General features: G+C 34.8%; 1 protein-coding gene across 1 annotated transcript in view; it reads left to right on the top strand.

The window, feature by feature from the left end:
• Window positions 1-19,560, top strand: part of LOC102809176 (uncharacterized) — a 30,272-nt gene extending 10,712 nt beyond the window's left edge. Inside the window, exons 13-25 of the mRNA XM_085497770.1 lie at window positions 668-875; window positions 3,956-4,118; window positions 4,926-4,987; window positions 9,214-9,353; window positions 10,560-10,726; window positions 11,184-11,409; window positions 12,328-12,474; window positions 12,747-12,919; window positions 15,533-15,741; window positions 16,471-16,611; window positions 17,015-17,107; window positions 17,618-17,776; window positions 17,936-19,560. Of these exons, the coding sequence (XP_085353896.1) occupies window positions 668-875; window positions 3,956-4,118; window positions 4,926-4,987; window positions 9,214-9,353; window positions 10,560-10,726; window positions 11,184-11,409; window positions 12,328-12,474; window positions 12,747-12,919; window positions 15,533-15,741; window positions 16,471-16,611; window positions 17,015-17,107; window positions 17,618-17,776; window positions 17,936-18,082 (2,035 nt within the window). The 3' untranslated portion in view covers window positions 18,083-19,560. The remainder of the gene's footprint in view (window positions 1-667; window positions 876-3,955; window positions 4,119-4,925; window positions 4,988-9,213; window positions 9,354-10,559; window positions 10,727-11,183; window positions 11,410-12,327; window positions 12,475-12,746; window positions 12,920-15,532; window positions 15,742-16,470; window positions 16,612-17,014; window positions 17,108-17,617; window positions 17,777-17,935) is intronic.
• Window positions 19,561-20,508: the final 948 nt, after the last annotated feature.

Raw genomic sequence — 20,508 nt, 5'->3', positions numbered from 1 at the left:
TGTGATTTTATCTTTACCATCCAACTTTCATTGAAACATGACTGCCCAAAGTGTCATTGATTGATTCACTGATTGATTGATTGTATGTCAAGATCTATTACTATGTAATAGTATTGAACGGGTCCTACTAATTACCGCACGGACACGCGTGGGACTGTCCGAACACGCGCGCGAAGGAGCAGGGGAAATAACTAACGCGTAGGGGAAATAACTAACGCGCAGGGCAACGGCAGCAATCCTTGTACTGTATACTGATTTACCATTTCAGGCATATTCGGTGGGTTTTAAATTCACGGTTTTATCATTTAGATAATGTGTTCTATGCTTAATTTTACATATTCGCTGGGTTTTAATTTAGCACATTTTCCAGTTAGCAAAATAAGCAAAATTAAAACCCAGTGAATAATTAATCCCTTTACAGTAATGTTCATTTATGCTCAAAATTTGAAACAAAGTGGCGAATTCTAGCAGCTATCCACACTTTTTATGATCGATGCCTGGGCATTTTGGTGAGTCAAGTCCGCCATGTTGTTTACTAATGTTGGTTAGCATCCAACAATAGGACAATAACATTTAATCCATAGGGGTGACAATGCTACGTATACATACTATGAAATCGGTATCCTAAGAATATCTGTTTCGGACAAAAATGCACTGTTTATTGTAGAGATATTGTATGCAAGGAACCTGTATTAAACTTGATGTCCGAGGTAGTGCGACATGACCAGGGTGGTGTGAACATCAATATGCAGCTTAGAGCCTTCTGGAGATCAATACAGTATGGTAACAGATGGAAATCAGGACGTGTCTTCTTAACTGGAGCAACTGGATTTCTTGGTGCATTCATTTTGAGGGATCTCTTGCAGCACACAGAGGTAATTGGTTTCTATAACTAACCTTCCATGTCTTCATGGAAATATATCAGTAGGCATCTTCATAAACTCTGTTGACTGGCATTTTGTTCAGATATCACCTTACTGTGGTATTTGCTTTATCATATTTCAAGTATTGAAACCTAAAATTCCTTGGGAAGAATTAAATTGGTTGCATAACAAAAAAAACTAAAAAAAAAATACCAAGTTTTCAGTAATGCACATAAATGACAGAGGCGTATGATCATATTTTAATGATCCATTATACAATAAACAGCATTTGAAATTTCTTCAAATTGTACACCAAACACAGGAGCAGGTGACTTTCAAATTTCACCAGCCCTGTAAGAAAGTTACCTACCCTGCATTAAAGATTATTTTAAAATACTTCTGTTCCCATTGCAAGTAAGCACCACAAAAACTCTCTGCTGAAATACACAGCGGGTAATTACATTTTTTTAGTCCCCGTTCGGATGCAGTCAGAAAACGGGGACTTATGTTTTGACCTCCGTGTGTCCGTGTGTCCGTGAGTGCGTGCGTCCGTGCGTCCGTGCGTGCATCCGGACCTGTATCTTAGAAATGCCTGGACCAATCACAATCAAACTTCACACATACATCATACATGATATTATACATATGCACGTCAATTTGTTTCATGATCTGATTCAAGATGGCCGAATGGCGGCCATTTTTGTGCTAAAAATCATCAAAATCAAACATTTTTCGGCTGTTTACAAATTCAAAATTGGTACGTTAGATATTATAGGACCTTGATGCACATCATTTTGTTTTTTAGATAAGATTAAAAATGGCCAACTGACGGCCATTTTGTTTTAATGAATGTGGTTCTAGTGCCATATTTCTGACTTGCTTTGACTGATTATGTTCAAATTTTAAATATTCATTATAGATCATATCATAGATATACGAATATATTGGTTTGACGATCCTATTAAAAATGGCCGAATGGTGGCCATTTTTGTGCTAAAAAATCATCAAAATCAAGCATTTCCCGGCTGTTTACAGGTGGATTTTGTTCAAACCTTGTATATACGTTGGACATTATAATACCTTGATGCACATCATTTTGTTTTACGATCTAATTCAAGATGGTCGAATGGCGGCCATTTTTGTGCTAAAAAATCCTAAAAATCAAGCATTTCTCGGCTGTTTACAGATGGATTTTATTCAAACTTGGTATTTACATTAGACATTATGGGACCTTGATGCAAATAATTTTGTTTTTCAGATAAGATTCAAAATGACCGACTGGCGGCCATTTTGTTTTAATGAATGTGGTTCTCGTGCCATATCTCTGACTTGCTTTCACTTGATTATGTTCAAATTTTAAATATTCATTATACATCATGTCATAGATATACAGATATATTGGTTTGACGATCCTATTCAAAATGGCCAAATGGTGGCCATTTTTGTGCTAAAAAATCATCAAATATCAAGCATTTCTGGCATTTATGGATAGATTTCGTTCAAACTTGGTACATATATTAGACATTACAGGTTCCTGATGCACATCATTTATTTTTCAGATCAGATTCAAAATGGCTGTCTGGTGGCCATTTTGTTTTAATGAATGGGCTTCTAGACCCATATCTCCGACTTGTTTTGACTGATTATGTTCAAATTTTAAATATTCATTATACATCATGTCATAGATAAACAGATATATTGGTTTGACGATCCTATTCAAAATGGCTGAATGGTGGTCATTTTTGTGCTAAAAAATCATCAAATATCAAGCATTTCTGGCATTTATGGATGGATTTCGTTCAAACTTGGTACATATATTAGACATTACAGGTTCCTGATGCACATCATTTATTTTTCAGATCAGATTCAAAATGGCTGTCTGGTGGCCATTTTGTTTTAATGAATGGGCTTCTAGACCCATATCTCCGACTTGTTTTGACTGATTATGTTCAAATTTTAAATATTCATTATACATCATGTCATAGATAGACAGATATATTGGTTTGACGATCCTATTCAAAATGGCCAAATGGTGGTCATTTTTGTGCTAAAAAATCATCAAATATCAAGCATTTCTGGCATTTATGGATGGATTTCGTTCAAACTTGTTACATACATTAGACATTACAGGTTCCTGATGCACGTCATTTTATTTTTCAGATTGGATTCAAAATGGCTGACTGGTGGCCAGTTTGTTTTAATGATTGGGCTTCTAGAGCCATATCTCTTAAATGCTTTGACTGATTATATTCAAATTTTATATATTCGTTATTCATCATGTTATATATATACTTGTATTCAAAATGGCTGATTTTGAATGCTGTTCCAGAGCAATATCTCTCAATATGGACAAGTAGTTGTTTGACGATCAGATACAAATGTCAATCATTTTAATGTTAAAAAATCATATTCCTGACATGGTTATATTCCAGCTATATTACTATAAACAAAACTATATATCTTAAATTTGATAACTAACGGGGACTGTGCCATGCATGGCTTGTTATTTTAAATGTTGTGTTCCTTGTTTCATGATCTACTGTAAAATACTTTATTTAGCTGGAATTTATTTTCATGAGTTGAATGTAAAATATAGGAAAAAAGGTATATTCACTGGACATTATTTTCACTGAATCATTCCTTCAGCGAAATTTAATTTCAAGCAAAAATAAAGTATTTTACAGTATGTTTCAGCCCATCAGAGGAGAAGGGCTTTCAACTTTATCCAATAATATTATTTAGTAGAATTGCATTTGCAAAATTGTTTTAATTTTTACTAGCCCTGACAGGGTGTATGGATAGACAGTAATTTCTAAACTTACAATAAATGCAATGTCTGTATGTGTTTCTCCTACAGTATTGTCTATATATATCAGTTTTAGTATTGCATTGTAGTATAAAAAATGTTTCTTGTGAAGGTGGTTAATACCAGTATATGGCCACACAATGCTTCTTTAAATTGCTTGCCTGTTTAGTTGTAAATTAGAAACAAATTATTTTTTAAAAAAGCCTTACCGAAATCTGCACTGTGTGTGGCTAGTATTTGATTTTAATATTGAAATCTCCAAATATGACAATTTTGTATTTTTCAGTTGCATATTTACTGTTTAGTGAGAGAACCACCAGATGCCAGTTGCATGGAACGTTTACAAACGTCTCTACAGGGGTTTGGTATCTTACCATCGTCTAACGAGTGTACTGAAGAACAACAAGAAATCATCAACAGATTTAACAAACGAGTCACTGCAATTAAAGGTACATTTTAGCGTATTTGGTACTTTTGTAGCATCTACTCTGTGTTTAATTTTTAAATAGGCAGTGTGGATACTTTGGGTATTATTTTAAATATTTTGTTTTCAAATTAAAAACATGGTATACTTTACTATGAAGAGAAACTGTTTGGCTGTGAACATCATATTCGATCAATACAATGAATGTTCCAGTGCACATTCTGTTTTCAATTTTACGATAAATCACACTAAATTCTTCCTATGATTTACACATACTCATGGTTATTCATATTGCCACCTCAATAATGTTATTATATCGCACTCACAAAAAATAACTATTTCTCTCAACACTGCTGCACCAGTTGAAAGATAGTATAATTAAGCATTAATGTGTTCATTCATTTGTTCATTTTTTCATTCATTCATTCATTCATTCATTCATTTCTACTCAACTTTAGGTTTAATGTTGATGGTGTTACTATTCTCATTGAAGGAAAAATATTGCGATTACCTGTGATCTATGTTGATCTCATTCAATCATCATCTTCACATCATTAGTGAATATTAATCTATTTTCCAATAATAAAAACCTTCAATTTTTCCTATATTGTTCTTTTGATATATACTGTACACCGCTTAATTTTCGCTAGGAATTTATGCAATTTGATGTTTTTATGGCTTTGTGAAAATTGTTTTTTACAAAAGTCGCTGTGTCATAAAACTACAAGTTGTGAGTTGTGAAATTCACTAATATTTGTTTCTCATGAGATTTAAGCAGTCTACAGTAGTTTTAGTGCATGTATCTTACTCAGTATTGTCTGACTCTTATCAGGTGACGTGTCTTTATTAAGATTGGGTATGAATGAAGAGGATTTCACTTATTTAACTTATGAAGTATGTGTATTATTTCTGGAATGTTTCTACCTCAAAATCACATTCAAACGCTGCACATCATATCTATTATGATATACAGATCTACATCAGGCTTTTCTTGTTTACCAAAAACCAGAAAATGTTTTAAATCACCATTTGGTGCTTGTTCCTTTTCCAATCACCATAAGTTGAATATCACACGCAGGTGCTGCTTTGATTTCAACCAATCACCAGAAGTTGTTTTGTGAGTTGAAGATTGCCACTTGTTGCTTGTTTCTTTTCTACCAATCACCAGGAGTTTAAGATTGCCATCTGTTTATTTCTGGTTTATTTTTTATACCAATCACCAGAAGATGGGATTACCACTAGGTTTCTTTTCCAACAATTACCTTGAGTTGAAGGTTTCCATAGGTGATAATTTGTTCAACCAATCACTCTGAGTTGAAGTTTTCCACTGGGTGCTGTTTCCTTTTCCACCAATCACGATTAGTTGAAGATTGCCACCAGATGTGTTTTTTTTCTACCAATCACCAGAAGATGAGATTTCCACCAGGTGCTGCTTCCTTTCCCACCAATCATCAGAAGATGAGATTGCCGCCTGGTTTTGGCTCATTTCCCACCAATCGCAATGAGTTAAAGATGGCCACCAGATGCTAATTTCTTTTCTACCAATCACCATGAGTTGAAGATTGCCACCAGGTGCTGGGTTCTTTCCCACCAATCAACAGAAGATGAGATTGCCACCTGGTTTTGGCCCCTTTTCCACCAATCACAATGAGTTAAAGATTGCCACCAGATGCTGGTTCTTTTCTACCAATCACCATGAGTTAAAAATTGACACCAGGTGCTGGTTTCTTTTCTACCAATCACCTGGAGTTGAAGATTGCCACCAGGTGCTTGGTTTCTTTTCCACCAATCACCAGAAGTTGAAGATTGCTACCAGATTTTGCTTCCTGTTCCATCAATCACCAGGAGTTATAGATTGCTACCAGGTGCTACTTCCTTTTCCACCAATCACCATGAGTTGAAGATTGCCACCAGATGCTAGTTTATTTTCCACCAATCACCTGGAGTTGAAGATTTCCACCAGGTGCTTGGTTTCTTTTCCACCAATCACCTGGAGTTGAAGATTTCCACCAGGTGCTGGTTTCTTTTCCACCAATCACCAGAAGATGAAGATTGCCACTAGGTGCTGGTTTCTTTTCCACCAATCACCAGAAGATGAAGATTGCCACTAGGTGCTGGTTTCTTTTCCACCAATCACCAGAAGATGAAGATTGCCACTAGGTGCTGGTTTCTTTTCCACCAATCACCAGAAGATGAAGATTGCCACTAGGTGCTGGTTTCTTTTCCACCAATCACCAGAAGATGAAGATTGCCACTAGGTGCTGGTTTCTTTTCCACCAATCACCAGAAGATGAAGATTGCCACTAGGTGCTGGTTTCTTTTCCACCAATCACCAGAAGATGAAGATTGCCACTAGGTGCTGGTTTCTTTTCCACCAATCACCAGAAGATGAAGATTGCCACTAGGTGCTGGTTTCTTTTCCACCAATCACCAGAAGATGAAGATTGCCACTAGGTGCTGGTTTCTTTTCCACCAATCACCAGAAGATGAAGATTGCCACTAGGTGCTGGATTCTTTTCCACCAATCACCAGAAGATGAAGATTGCCACTAGGTGCTGGTTTCTTTTCCACCAATCACCAGAAGATGAAGATTGCCACTAGGTGCTGGTTTCTTTTCCACCAATCACCAGAAGATGAAGATTGCCACTAGGTGCTGGTTTCTTTTCCACCAATCACCAGAAGATGAAGATTGCCACTAGGTGCTGGTTTCTTTTCCACCAATCACCAGAAGATGAAGATTGCCACTAGGTGCTGGTTTCTTTTCCAACAATCACCAGAAGATGAAGATTGCCACTAGGTGCTGGTTTCTTTTCCACCAATCACCAGAAGATGAAGATTGCCACTAGGTGCTGGATTCTTTTCCACCAATCACCAGAAGATGAAGATTGCCACTAGGTGCTGGTTTATTTTCCACCAATCACCAGAAGATGAAGATTGCCACTAGGTGCTGGTTTCTTTTCCAACAATCACCAGAAGATGAAGATTGCCACTAGGTGCTGGTTTCTTTTCCACCAATCACCAGAAGATGAAGATTGCCACTAGGTGCTGGATTCTTTTCCACCAATCACCAGAAGATGAAGATTGCCACTAGGTGCTGGTTTATTTTCCACCAATCACCAGAAGATGAAGATTGCCACTAGGTGCTGGTTTCTTTTCCACCAATCACCAGAAGATGAAGATTGCCACTAGGTGCTGGTTTCTTTTCCACCAATCACCAGAAGATGAAGATTGCCACTAGGTGCTGGTTTCTTTTCCACCAATCACCAGAAGATGAAGATTGCCACTAGGTGCTGGTTTCTTTTCCACCAATCACCAGAAGATGAAGATTGCCACTAGGTGCTGGTTTCTTTTCCACCAATCACCAGAAGATGAAGATTGCCACTAGGTGCTGGTTTCTTTTCCACCAATCACCAGAAGATGAAGATTGCCACTAGGTGCTGGTTTCTTTTCCACCAATCACCAGAAGATGAAGATTGCCACTAGGTGCTGGTTTCTTTTCCACCAATCACCAGAAGATGAAGATTGCCACTAGGTGCTGGTTTCTTTTCCACCAATCACCAGAAGATGAAGATTGCCACTAGGTGCTGGTTTCTTTTCCACCAATCACCAGAAGATGAAGATTGCCACTAGGTGCTGGTTTCTTTTCCACCAATCACCAGAAGATGAAGATTGCCACTAGGTGCTGGTTTCTTTTCCACCAATCACCAGAAGATGAAGATTGCCACTAGGTGCTGGTTTCTTTTCCACCAATCACCAGAAGATGAAGATTGCCACTAGGTGCTGGTTTCTTTTCCACCAATCACCAGAAGATGAAGATTGCCACTAGGTACTGGTTTCTTTTCCACCAATCACCAGAAGATGAAGATTGCCACTAGGTGCTGGTTTCTTTTCCACCAATCACCAGAAGATGAAGATTGCCACTAGGTGCTGGTTTCTTTTTCACCAATTACCAGAAGATGAAGATTGCCACTAGGTGCTGGTTTCTTTTCCACCAATCACCAGAAGATGAAGATTGCCACTAGGTGCTGGTTTCTTTTCCACCAATCACCAGAAGATGAAGATTGCCACTAGGTGCTGGTTTCTTTTCCACCAATCACCAGAAGATGAAGATTGCCACCTGGTTTTGGCCCCTTTTCCACCAATCACAATGAGTTAAAGATGGCCACCAGATGCTAATTTCTTTTCTACCAATCACCATGAGTTGAAGATTGCCACCAGGTGCTGGGTTCTTTCCCACCAATCAACAGAAGATGAGATTGCCACCTGGTTTTGGCCCCTTTTCCACCAATCACAATGAGTAAAAGATTGCCACCAGATGCTGGTTCTTTTCTACCAATCACCATGAGTTAAAAATTGCCACCAGGTGCTGGATTCTTTTCCACCAATCACCTGAAGATGAAGATTGCCACCAGGTGCTGGATTCTTTTCCACCAATCACCAGAAGATAAAAATTGCCACCAGGTGCTGGTTTCTTTTCCACCAATCACCAGAAGATAAAAATTGCCACCAGGAGCTGGTTTCTTTCCACCAATCACCAGAAAATAAATATTGCCACCAGGTGCTGGTTTCTTTCCACCAATCACCAGAAGATTTCTTTACTGTTTTTTTTTAGATATTTTTATGTTTTGACATACAGCAGGAAAAAATATCTTGGACAATCTCAATTGTAACCTTACTTAGATTGTACAGTATGTGGTGTAATACATACATAATTCTCATACTGTATTGTAAACTGATTAATTTTCTCTGCAAAGAATCTTTGCACTTTGATGAGTCTTATAGCATTGGTGATGGCAGGATTTTGCTGAAACTTTATATCATGGGAACAAGAGAAATTTTCACTGATACAAAATTTTACTGAATCATGAAATTTACAAAAATATGTCTGTCGCCAAATTAACCCTTTGAGCACCATATTTTTTTCCCGCCAAAATTTCAGTGCAACACCTTGACTATTTTTAGGCATTTTTCTGTAATTTTTTGGATAATTTTGAACCAAATGGACATTATATCTTTTTGGCTACAAATCTTGATCAAAATTTTTGAAAAAAAAATACGAAAAAAATTTGTGGTTTTTATTTGTACTATCCTTAAACCTAAACTAAATGTCTTCATTGCAGATTGACTTTGTAATTCACTGTGCTGCCTATGTAAACTTAGTCTACCCCTACAAAGCACTGCATGGCATCAATGTGGTTGGTACTCAGAATGTTATACTCTTTGCTTCTACCAATAAAATTAAACCACTGCACTATATAAGGTAAGCTAAAGTCACTCATTACTCTAAAACAGCAGCAATTATACGTTTTTTTTCACCATTCACAGATATCAATCCCCATGCCTTAATTAACATTGTGGTCGTAGAATACATGGTTTTGGGTTTTTCTGGATGCCACGTTACTGAGTGCACTTCACCCTTAAGATGAATACACATACTATTAGTAAGTGTATTCCTCAGAAATATGTACGGACACAAATATGTTTTATTTTAATTATATTTTGTCCAAAATCATTGTGTATGTACAAGGAAGTATTTTAATTTAGGTATCAAACAAGAGTGAAAGGCTTTCATTTAGTTCTAATAGGTGTCACAACAGCAGTTTTGTGCAGTCTCGTCACACTGTTCTCGAAGTGTTACGAAAAATCGATTTGTTGTTTTATCATGAAATTGAAGTAAAATTAAAATTTCATCATAAATGAATGTTTTTGGGTTACTTGTAAAATGATATCCACCATGTTTTTTTTCGTGGATGAGTTCTCGTGAAACTGCATCCTTGCATTTGTTAAGCTTGTTATTGGCCAATCAGAAGGCTGGGTAATGTAGCCAAAAATATACTGGAATTTACAAATATCAGCGCAGATAAATGTAATGCAGAAGCAGTTTATCAATGTTGAAGTATGATATTTTAGCACTAATTTTGATGGAAAAATGGCATGATTTTTTTAGGAAAACACTAAGGTTTTGTAAGATAAACAGACCATCAAAGAGGTATTTCACTTTCATAGGTATGAAAGTTCATTGTAAAAATGAGGTTTACCCATTCATGCAAGTCACAATTTGTATTCTTGAATCGATCACCATCAGTGACTATAAAAAATATAAATTTGACTAATTTAGATGCCAGGTAAGATTGAAATGTTCTAAAAGTGACACCTAAAATACTTATATAATGGAAAAACGTGTTTTCAATGGCAACTTGGATGCCTACAATACTGAAATCATATGCTCTGTACGAAACTGAAACTGATATACTAAATATCTGCCTAAAACAGCAAACAGCTGAATCGATATCCACTGATTCTAAACTAACCTCCGTTCCAGACACAAAAATATGTCCTTGCTATATACCATTAGCTATTTTCAACAGTAACAACAAAACAAAACAAAACAAATAAGGAAATATAAACGCCACTTTTTGTCCTCAACAATGATTAACATATGATACAAATATTGATTGTGTTTCAGTACAAATTCTGTATTCCCCAATGATTGTAAAGATGCAAATGAAGATGCCGATATGACGCAATATGCAAATGAGTTAACAGATGGATACAGTCAGACTAAATGGGTTGCTGAACAACTTGTATTGAAGGCAAGATCTCGAGGACTGCCAGTGGCGATATACAGACCAGGTGAATTCGTATATCTCCACATTTCTCATGTTTGATTTTTACTCAAATGATATAAAAAGACCTCCAGTTCTTTCCAGTGGTATAATTGCTGGCATATTTAAGCAGAGGGGTGTACGCACAGTCCTAGGCGGCAATCACAATGTATTCTGAAAATGCAAAGGCTCATGGATTGACTCATTGTTTGTAAACAACAACACACTATTGTCGTCTGTCGCATGCGCAGGTGACAGGTCCCTCACTTTAATATGCGCACATATCAAAGGCCTTGGTGAAATCAAGTGGACAGAATTATGGAGGTCTGGCTATTCAAATTTACTGTGCTAACTGGTTGTCTGCTAAAGTGCCAAGATTATAACAATTAAAATCTAGAAGTGTAAATTTTAGCTATAAATACAAATTTGAATTGAACATGTGGAAACGTCCAATTAATAACAAAGATTCTCAAAATTTATTGCAGGAAATCTGTCTGGAGAAAGTCATAAGGCATATTGGAACCCGACCGATTCACATCTACTACTATTACGTGGTTGTGTTGAGACGCACTGTGCCCCTAATAAAGAATGGGATATTGAGATGACACCTGTTGATTTCGTCAGCAATATTATTGTACAAATGACTCAGAATATTATGTTAGCAGTAGGAAAAGTATTTCACTTAGTCAATCCAAAGCCATTCAAGTCGATGTAAGTTAGGTTTTCTCTGAGATACCCCTTTTCCTAAATTTATTCATTTATTTGAAAAGAATTACGGGCACAAGTCCCATTTACAGGCTCCTCACTCACACATACATCAAAATACAATAAATAACATACAAAAATATACGATAAAATACATAAACATTTAAAATATCTGAATTTAGCTTTCAAGAATTAACTGATATACCTTAGATTTAAAATGGCTCAAATAACTTATTGATATTGTTCATGCATCTCACAAGTGGAGAATATTTAAATATATCAATACGACAACGCGGTAGACAAAACAGAGGGATAAAACGTAAACTATGATTTGGGACATACAAATTTAACACTGATAAAATACTAGATGAGTCCTATAAGCTGTTAACACATTTGTATAAAAATAACATATCTAAGAATAAACGACACTGACTCAAAGTTAAAAACCCAAAATGGGCACACAAAGCTGAGTATTTATCAGTATCATATTGAAAGTGTGATCCATAACGCAAATATTAAAATTATGTTACAATAACCGGTACTGCAAATATGGTCTTGATATAACAACAGTTTTGCGACTTCATATAAGCTTTTGGGATATTTAAGGATATTATGTGATATTTATTTCTGGTGCTGGGGAATTAATGGTAAAGTAAAGTAATTTCTGTGTAATTGTGTAAATATGTTTCTTTTATTGTTTGCTATCCAAGCACAGATCTGGTGAAAGAGATATGGATAGTTTGAAAATGTCCCAAAGTTGCACACGTTTTTCCGAGATGCTTGAATAGGCTGAAAACTTTTCAAAGTTGCCCAAGTTTTCTATGATGCAATGTATGACAAGGGTTAAAAATGATTATACAAGTTTCTATTTAAATTACTGAGAGTTGAAGAGTAATAGTTTTCAACTTCATTGTTCTACTATAGATGGCTGTTTGAATGGATGAAAGCGCATGGTTACACAATGCATTTGTTGCCATTTAATGAATGGTGTCAACAAATAGAGAAATTGAAGACGTCCACTAACAACCATAGTACCCGTGTACTTGGAGAGAGGTTGACTGACATAATCAAGTAAATATACTTTCAAACACTTTCCTTTGTTTAGATTAGAGGCAGCAATAATTTTAATAGCTTGTAACTGAAATAGAATTGAGTCACTTATCGCTAGCATTTCTAGATGTTATATCTCACTAAATTATGGCTTACAAGCAAGAAAAGATGTTTAATATTAAGGTTGTCATGAGAATACCAGAAAGTATGCACTCGGGCAGTACAGGATTGCATTTATTTTAATATGGTTATCATACTGCCTTCATAACTTCATATTATGTATTTTGTTTCAGAAATACGTCCTATTTCAGTCACCCAGTCCATCTTAGTATATCCAATTTACAAAAAGTGATGTCATCATTAAACCTGTCTTACCCACAACTCAATGCGGATTTATTAGCGACGTATTTCAAGAATCTGGCAGAAAGAGGTATCATTGCCAAACCTAAAAAGATCATTTCACAAGGTAATAATAAAGTGATATCTAAAATAAAAGCAATATTGTGATGAAATTTGTTTGGGGTGATGTCACTGGGGAAATAGTTTCTTCTATTGATGAAGCAAGACTTTGTGTTAAGGTAACAGAAATTCATCTTGGTGATGTTAGCTTGTTTATACTTCTTACACCGTAAATTTGTACTGCGTGAATTAAAGAAATATGAGCAGTTTATTTTGGTCCTCTGAATCCTGTATAAAATCCTTTTTATGTTTTTTTTATGTTCACTTGGGGTATATTTAATCAAAAGAAACCTATATGATATATAATTATATATGTGCAATGATTCATATGATGAAGTTACGCAAGAATAAGATATGCAATGAAGATCTTGTTCAAATTAAATTCACATGAATTACAAGACAAAGTAGCAAAACAAATGTTGAAGTGTCAATAATTTTGCAATAAATACAATAGGCTGTCTAGCATGGAGACTACATGTACATTTTGACATCAGGGAGATGTAAATACAGATTTGTCAGATAAACAGAGAGTTTATGTTGCTGGCAAACATGATAAATAAACATATTTTCATCTAAAAAAATATACCGTATTTATCCGGGTATAAGCCCAGGGTCCTGAACATGGAAAATCACCAAAAAGAAGGGGTGGGCGTTTGTCCGGATATCCCCGGCAAAAAAACGAAAAACCACGAAAATTGGCAACATGCAGATCGAACTGCGACAGGGAGTAAAACGGCAAATAAAAACATGCAACAAAAATAAATGAACAATATGCAGCATTAAAAGTGTAACAAGAAATAATTTATTGCTTAGAATGTGACAAATATTAAAACCAGAAATAATAAAAATGTGAAGATTCATTTGAATTAAAATATCCCCGTCGACAAACACGCCGCCCCATACGCGTGAATTATCTCCGGTTTTGACAAATACTGGATCAACAGCCATACAAGATCAATAATAATTTACGCAGTAAAATTACGAAAGTTCATAGTTGTTAGAAAAAACCCCCATCTGTACGTTTATTGCTATCTTCATAAAAGTCAAAACCCTGAAATTCCAAGTCGGCGCCACTGTCGCGATCGAACAAAATCCCTATAGCTTCGTCTTGGAGTTTGTCGATGTCGTCCCACACATTTTGGACTTAGCACATTTAATCCACTTTTAATTCACGTCTAAAGAGACAAGAAAAATGGGGTCGCGGCAAATGACTCGCATGATGCTTTTGTTTACCAAATAAATATTTAATCACAATTAATTTTTTATTTTACCTTGATAAAAATGTTTTGACTGCTTTTATTAAATTTGTTGCCAAATGCTTGCAAAAAATAATCTGGAAAAGCGTTTTTTGCTCATGATTCATCATTAAAAAATTAGAACAAATTCTGGGTTTTTTATTTTTGGAGTAGACTTCTATGTATTCCATTAATCCTAATAACAGATAACACATGCACTCTGGTGTATAACAATTGAAATTTTAAATGTTATCCTATATATATTATTATATCTAGTTTTTGTATGTGTAATTTTTTTTTTTTGGCTTATGACCTTTTCTTCACCTTAAAAATAAATATATATATGATTAAAATCTGATCAGATATTGATCACTATCATGTTTTACTATCTTTTAGGTTGTTATTGCTTTGATTTTTTGTTTACGAACAGAATAGAACCAGTAATATACCCTAATTTTTATTTAAATTATCTTACAAATGTGCTATTTTTGGTAGTTTATTGGGCGAGGGGGTACTTTTTTCATCAAAATCTTACAAGCCTGGGGAGTCCTAGGGAGTGGCATTCTGGGTAATATTCAACATGGCAGATAGTAGGTTCACTTTTAATTTTGGGTCTTATATATATTCTGTAAAACATGTCAGCATAATATTTTACCTAATTAATGTATAATTCGGCTCATTCAAGATTTTAGCTAATTTAAAAGAAAGTATGTTTTCACGATTGAGAATTTTTACACTTTAGCTAAATTGGGATTCTGTTAATTCATGCAATGAGCCAAGTTTGCTAAAATTTGCATGCAGTGTTTTACAGTTATAAATAGTTATTATCACATAGGATTTATGTAGATTGATGAAAGCGTACGTAATATTCATAGCAAATATTTTGATTGTTTTTGTTAGTTAATCTATCAATTTTAACCATGCCTTAATGCTTATGAATGATATTAGTACTTCTTTTTACCTGTCTACATCATAGCAATGTTTTATGTGTATGTAACTTGAAAAGGAGACTACTAATTGGACAGTGTGCATGTTTGTGTTTTGCCAACTATTTGAAGAGTATGTATTGATTATACATTGCATTACATGGCTGATCACTACCAGTTATTTTTATTTTACCACCATGTAAAATCTGAACTGAACATAGATAACAAGAAATTGAATTTACTGATTTCAATGCTATTGGTAACTACAGTAATTCTGATCTGAATAATCCAAAGAAACATTATTGCAATATTTATTCTTGTGTTAGGGTCATTGTGAGGTCAGACAGTCCAAAAAAAAAAAAAAATTGAGCAAACATTGTAAAAATACTGTCAATAACTCGTGTGTGGCAGAGTTGTCATGGTATAGGATTTGCGATACCATCTGTTTTCACATTATAGGTGACAAACCACTCGCAGGCAGTGTTGCCATAGTAACAGGGGCATCTAGTGGTATTGGAGCAGCTGTAGCAAAGCATCTTGCAGAGGCTGGTGCAATGGTTGCTATGGCAGCAAGAAGAGTTGACAAGTTAAATGAGATACAGGAATCCATTGAGAAAGATGGTGGTGTTGCTATTGCAGTTAAAACTGACGTCTGTAACAAAGACGAGGTGAAACAATAATTATGATTATTTTTCCATATCAATACATTGATAGCTATGCTACTTTTTGTGTTATAAAAAATCATTATTTTACTGTTCTCGGGAGCGAACATTTGGGCATTTTTATCGCCTGGCAACTAGAACCCATGAAAACAACAAAAAACTCTCAAAAAACAGTACTTTGGGCTTGTTGTTGAGACTGTCTTGAACAGTGTAACAAGATTAACCCTACATGAGCAGCATATATAAATTTAATTGCTTGGAATTACGTAATTCAAAGTTGAGTTTGTGCAGATTTCTCTACTTTAGCTGTTTTCACCAACTTTTTTACTGGCGCTCCACGACATCACGCACAGAGCCCATTTAAATACGTGGTACAGTGGTGCATGTCATAGCAACGCGGATTATAATATATTTTGCTCACAGTCTCACCAGCTTACTATTATGTTGAAGACCACACTCAAATTATCATAAATATATACATTTATTCATTTTTCTATTTATTTATTTATTTATTTATTTATTTATTTATTTATTTATTTATTTATTTATTTATTTATTTATTTATTTATTTATTTATTTATTTATTTATTTATTTATTTATTTATTTATTTATTTATTTATTTATTTATTTATTTATTTATTTATTTATTTATTTATTTATTTATTTATTTATTTATTTATCTGTTCGTTCGTCTGTTTATTTTGTTATTCTTATGTTACCTTATTTGTTTATAGGTGAAAGCATTAGTTAAGCACACTGAATCAACTCTTGGTCCTGTTGATATTATAGTGAATAATGCTGGTGTTATGTATTATACTTTGATGAAAAATCTAAATGAAGACCAGTGGGAGAGAACTATTGATGTTAACTGCAAGGTACAAAAACATTAATTATACTAGCTACTAGGATCTATAATGTGTGTCATGTTACATCCTCTTATCTTATCTGAGCTGAGCTGAGCTGAGCTGAGCTGACCTGACCTGACCTGAGCTGAGCTGACCAGAGCTGAGCTGAGCTGAGCTAAATTGAGCTGAGCTGACCTGACCTGAGTTGAGCTGAGCTGACTAGAGCTAGGCTGAGCTGACCTGAGCTGACCATACCTAGGCTGAGCTGACCTGAGCTGACCTGAGCTGACCTGAACTGAGCTGACCTGAGCTGAGCTGAGCTGAGCTGAGCTGAGCTGAGCTGAGCTGAGCTGAGCTGATAGGAAAACATACAATATTTGATAATGCAAACTGGATACATCAAGACTGTTCTTTTCTTTGCTTACACGTGTAGGGTGTTGTAAATGGTGTTGGTGCTGTATTATCTGGGATGATATCGAGAGGCAAAGGACATATCGTCAACATGTCATCAAATGCTGGCAGACGGGTAGGATATTAATGCATCTTTCTGAATTGAATAGTAGTATGTTCAACAACGGGCTGTCAAAAGTACATAACTAAATTGTTGCAGCAATCATTTCATATTTTTGAATAACTAGAATGATTAAACATGTACAATTGGGCCACCTTATTCGACCCTGTACAGACACAATCCTGAAATTGGGACTCATGTATTGTGATAGTATTTCATCCATCCTCACTCTTGCAGATTTGATTGTACATGCATGTATGCAGGCAATTTGAGCCAAGACGATCAACTATCAGCCATTTGTAGTCCCTGTTTGGAGGTAGTTTGAAAACAGGGACTTATGATTAATTCAAATTTCACACACATGTGTTTGTTTTATGATCCAATTCAAGATGGTAGAATATTTTAGTGCTATAATTCATGCCATTTCGGAACCGGATCTCCGGATGTTTTTCAGTTGATCATCATTTGACAAACTTGATGTTTACACCCATGCATGTTGTTGCTGACAGTGTTTTGTTGTTTCAGGCCTTTCCAGGTTTGGCTGTATACAGTGGAACTAAGTTCTTTGTTGAGGCCATGTCATCTGCATTGAGACAAGAACTGATTGGAACCGGTGTAAAAGTGACAACCATTCAACCAGGGGATGTAGAAACTGATCTTGCAGCTGAGAATACAGACAAAGAGGTAAGATTTTACCTTGTGTCAGTGAATATAAAACTGAACTTAATTTGTACATTTTGTTCAGAATTAATAAAAAAAATTACACACAAATACATATAAATGTTATAGCAATCAGGGTGCAACTGTTACTGACCATTTCAATATTTAATTTTTAATTTTTAGGCCTTAGAGAAATATGACATGAGTTCAACTTATGATACACTGCAAGCAGCAGACATTGGTAGAGCTGTGGTATATGCAGTTTCTCAACCCCCATATGTAGGTGTCAATGAAATCCTCATAGAACCAAGAGAAGGTCCTGCTGTGTGAATGTGAGGCAATTATAATACATAAACAGATTTTGTTTATTACATGAAACAAACATTCAACAGAAAATTACAGGTGCTATATATAATAAATTATCCCGCTGTTTTGCCATGGGAAAGAAGCAATTCTGTGAAGTAAAAGGTGATATTGTCACTATTTTTTTCGATAGATCAATCAGTTTGTTGAAAGATTTACTATATTAGTGGCGAATGACATCTACATGTTCAGGTCCATTTACAATACTTACAACCGTCTACATCACAGACTTGCTTTGTCAGTATAAACTGCATGACTATATTATTTATTCCTTATATTGTAATGAGATGTCCTTATCACATAGCATTTTGATATTCCAGTGTTGTTGGTAGAATGATCGTGTATTTCAATTTTTTTATCCCAGTACAGTAGTTTGTAAATTAATTCTTCTGAAAGGTTATTGGTGGGATGTTAAAAATTCATCAAAACTAAGCATTTCTGCAATTCTGGAACCAGATTTTGGTCATGTATGGATATTTCAGTCAAACTTAGTACAAACATTTGACAATACAGGATCCCAAATGCACTTCAGTTTTTTTGGATTGTATTTAAAATGGCTGACTAGTGCCCATGTTGTTTTTATTGGATGGTTACATTGTGACGTCATGATATTAAAACAAAATATCTATGAATTTAATTTATGTCACCATTCAATCCACCAATGGACAGCTCAGTTAATTTTGAATGTACTTATTTTATTTTTATTTTAATTGAAAACTTATGTACTTTGCAACGTTGTCAAGGGTGATGGCAATTATATCTTAGTATGCCTGGAATGGAACAACTACTGAATAAACATGGCCATGAAAACCATCACTCTTTTATTGTGTGCATAAAAAACAAGAATTCTTCATTCCAGTTGTAGGTACATGTATATATAATGGTTCGAAATTGGCAATTGTCTGGTTGCCACCAACAACTCTTTTCACCGTGGGATAACCAAATCTTGAAACTGGTTGAGAATATAATATTTTTTTTTTTTTAAGAAATCTCTATATTTTCATGGAATACATGTGGATATACTGGTAGACCAGTAATTTATAATATTAAAAAATCAAAAAAAATTATTCAACAACATTTTTATGTGAACAGCCATTTTTTCATAGTGGTTACAAGGTATTTTTTTTGTGTAAATGCAGTGTAATTAGATATCTTCTCAAAGGTTATTTGCATATTGCTCTGCAGTATACCCTGATAATACAATATAATGGTAATATTATCAATGCTGCTGAGACAAGAGAAGTGTGTTTTGTACTATTTACATTCACGTACATAGTATCATTTACAATTCCATCAGTTTATTGACTTATCACAAAGCAGGGTGAGAAAAAGGCATTATTCAGGAAAATATTATAAGGTATTGTGGTGATATAATATATATCATATTGTTACATTGTGAATGATTTGTATCTTGTGCAATAAATTAAGATGATAGTAATAAATAATTGTCATGACAGTATATTTTTGTTGGCATGTACTAACATCTATCATTTTCACCCACTGTGGCCATTTATGACGTGGACACCCGCTTTGGCCATCCCATAATATTGTTCAGATAAGCGTGGCATCATGGGTAAAATGCATTTCGAAGATGGCAGTATGTAATGGTGAGGTCTCTGTGCAGTTGCATGTTTTGAAATAATTGTTTAAAATTAAAACACATTATTTTAACTGTATTCAGTATGAAATAATTTGAATTAAAATAAAATATTACCAGATAAAAACAGCAGAACATTTTGGTAAATGCTTTGCTTCTGAGGGCGCTCATGCACAAAAGCCAGCACTATTGAGTAAAATATTGTGTTCTCCAACTTTTCCTCTGAAATGTGTGTATTTGATAATAGTGTTTTAACTAAATTTGATATAATTAATAAAATTAAAGAGTTTGGAATACAGAAATTTTAAATTGTATGTCTGCTATTGGTCACTTCACAAATCTGAATACAAACATACATCTAGACTTCAGCAAATACTGTCAATCCTTCCCTCGTTTATTTCAATACAGACAATCAACAAAAAATACTTATAATTTCCCCAAGTATTTTGTCTTCAGACCTTGTTTTGATGTTCATATTAGAAATGTACAGTAAGTGCTAACAGTTGATATACCGGTAATGCATTCTGCCACAGAAACCACATTCCATGTTTGAGGCTATGTGACAGAGTCCTATAATTGAATTGTAGCAATTTAATACAACTATCTTGGTGTCAATCAGGCTATGACAAACACAAGGTTCCTCCAAAGTTGTATCTGTCAGTGAATATACAGTTATCAATAACTTCATGTACTGATAATTGAATAGACAAACAATGGAATGAATTTTTTCAATGAAAGTTTATAAAAATTTATCAATTCTAAGAATATGCTTTCATTGATGGAAGAAGCATTTGCT

This window comes from Saccoglossus kowalevskii, chromosome 4, assembly GCF_978046115.1.
Source record: "Saccoglossus kowalevskii chromosome 4, keSacKowa6.1, whole genome shotgun sequence".
In the NCBI taxonomy this organism is placed as follows: Eukaryota; Metazoa; Hemichordata; class Enteropneusta; family Harrimaniidae; genus Saccoglossus; species Saccoglossus kowalevskii.
The sequence above is the reverse complement of the archived record's forward strand: the minus strand, read 5'-3'. Positions and strand labels throughout refer to the sequence as shown.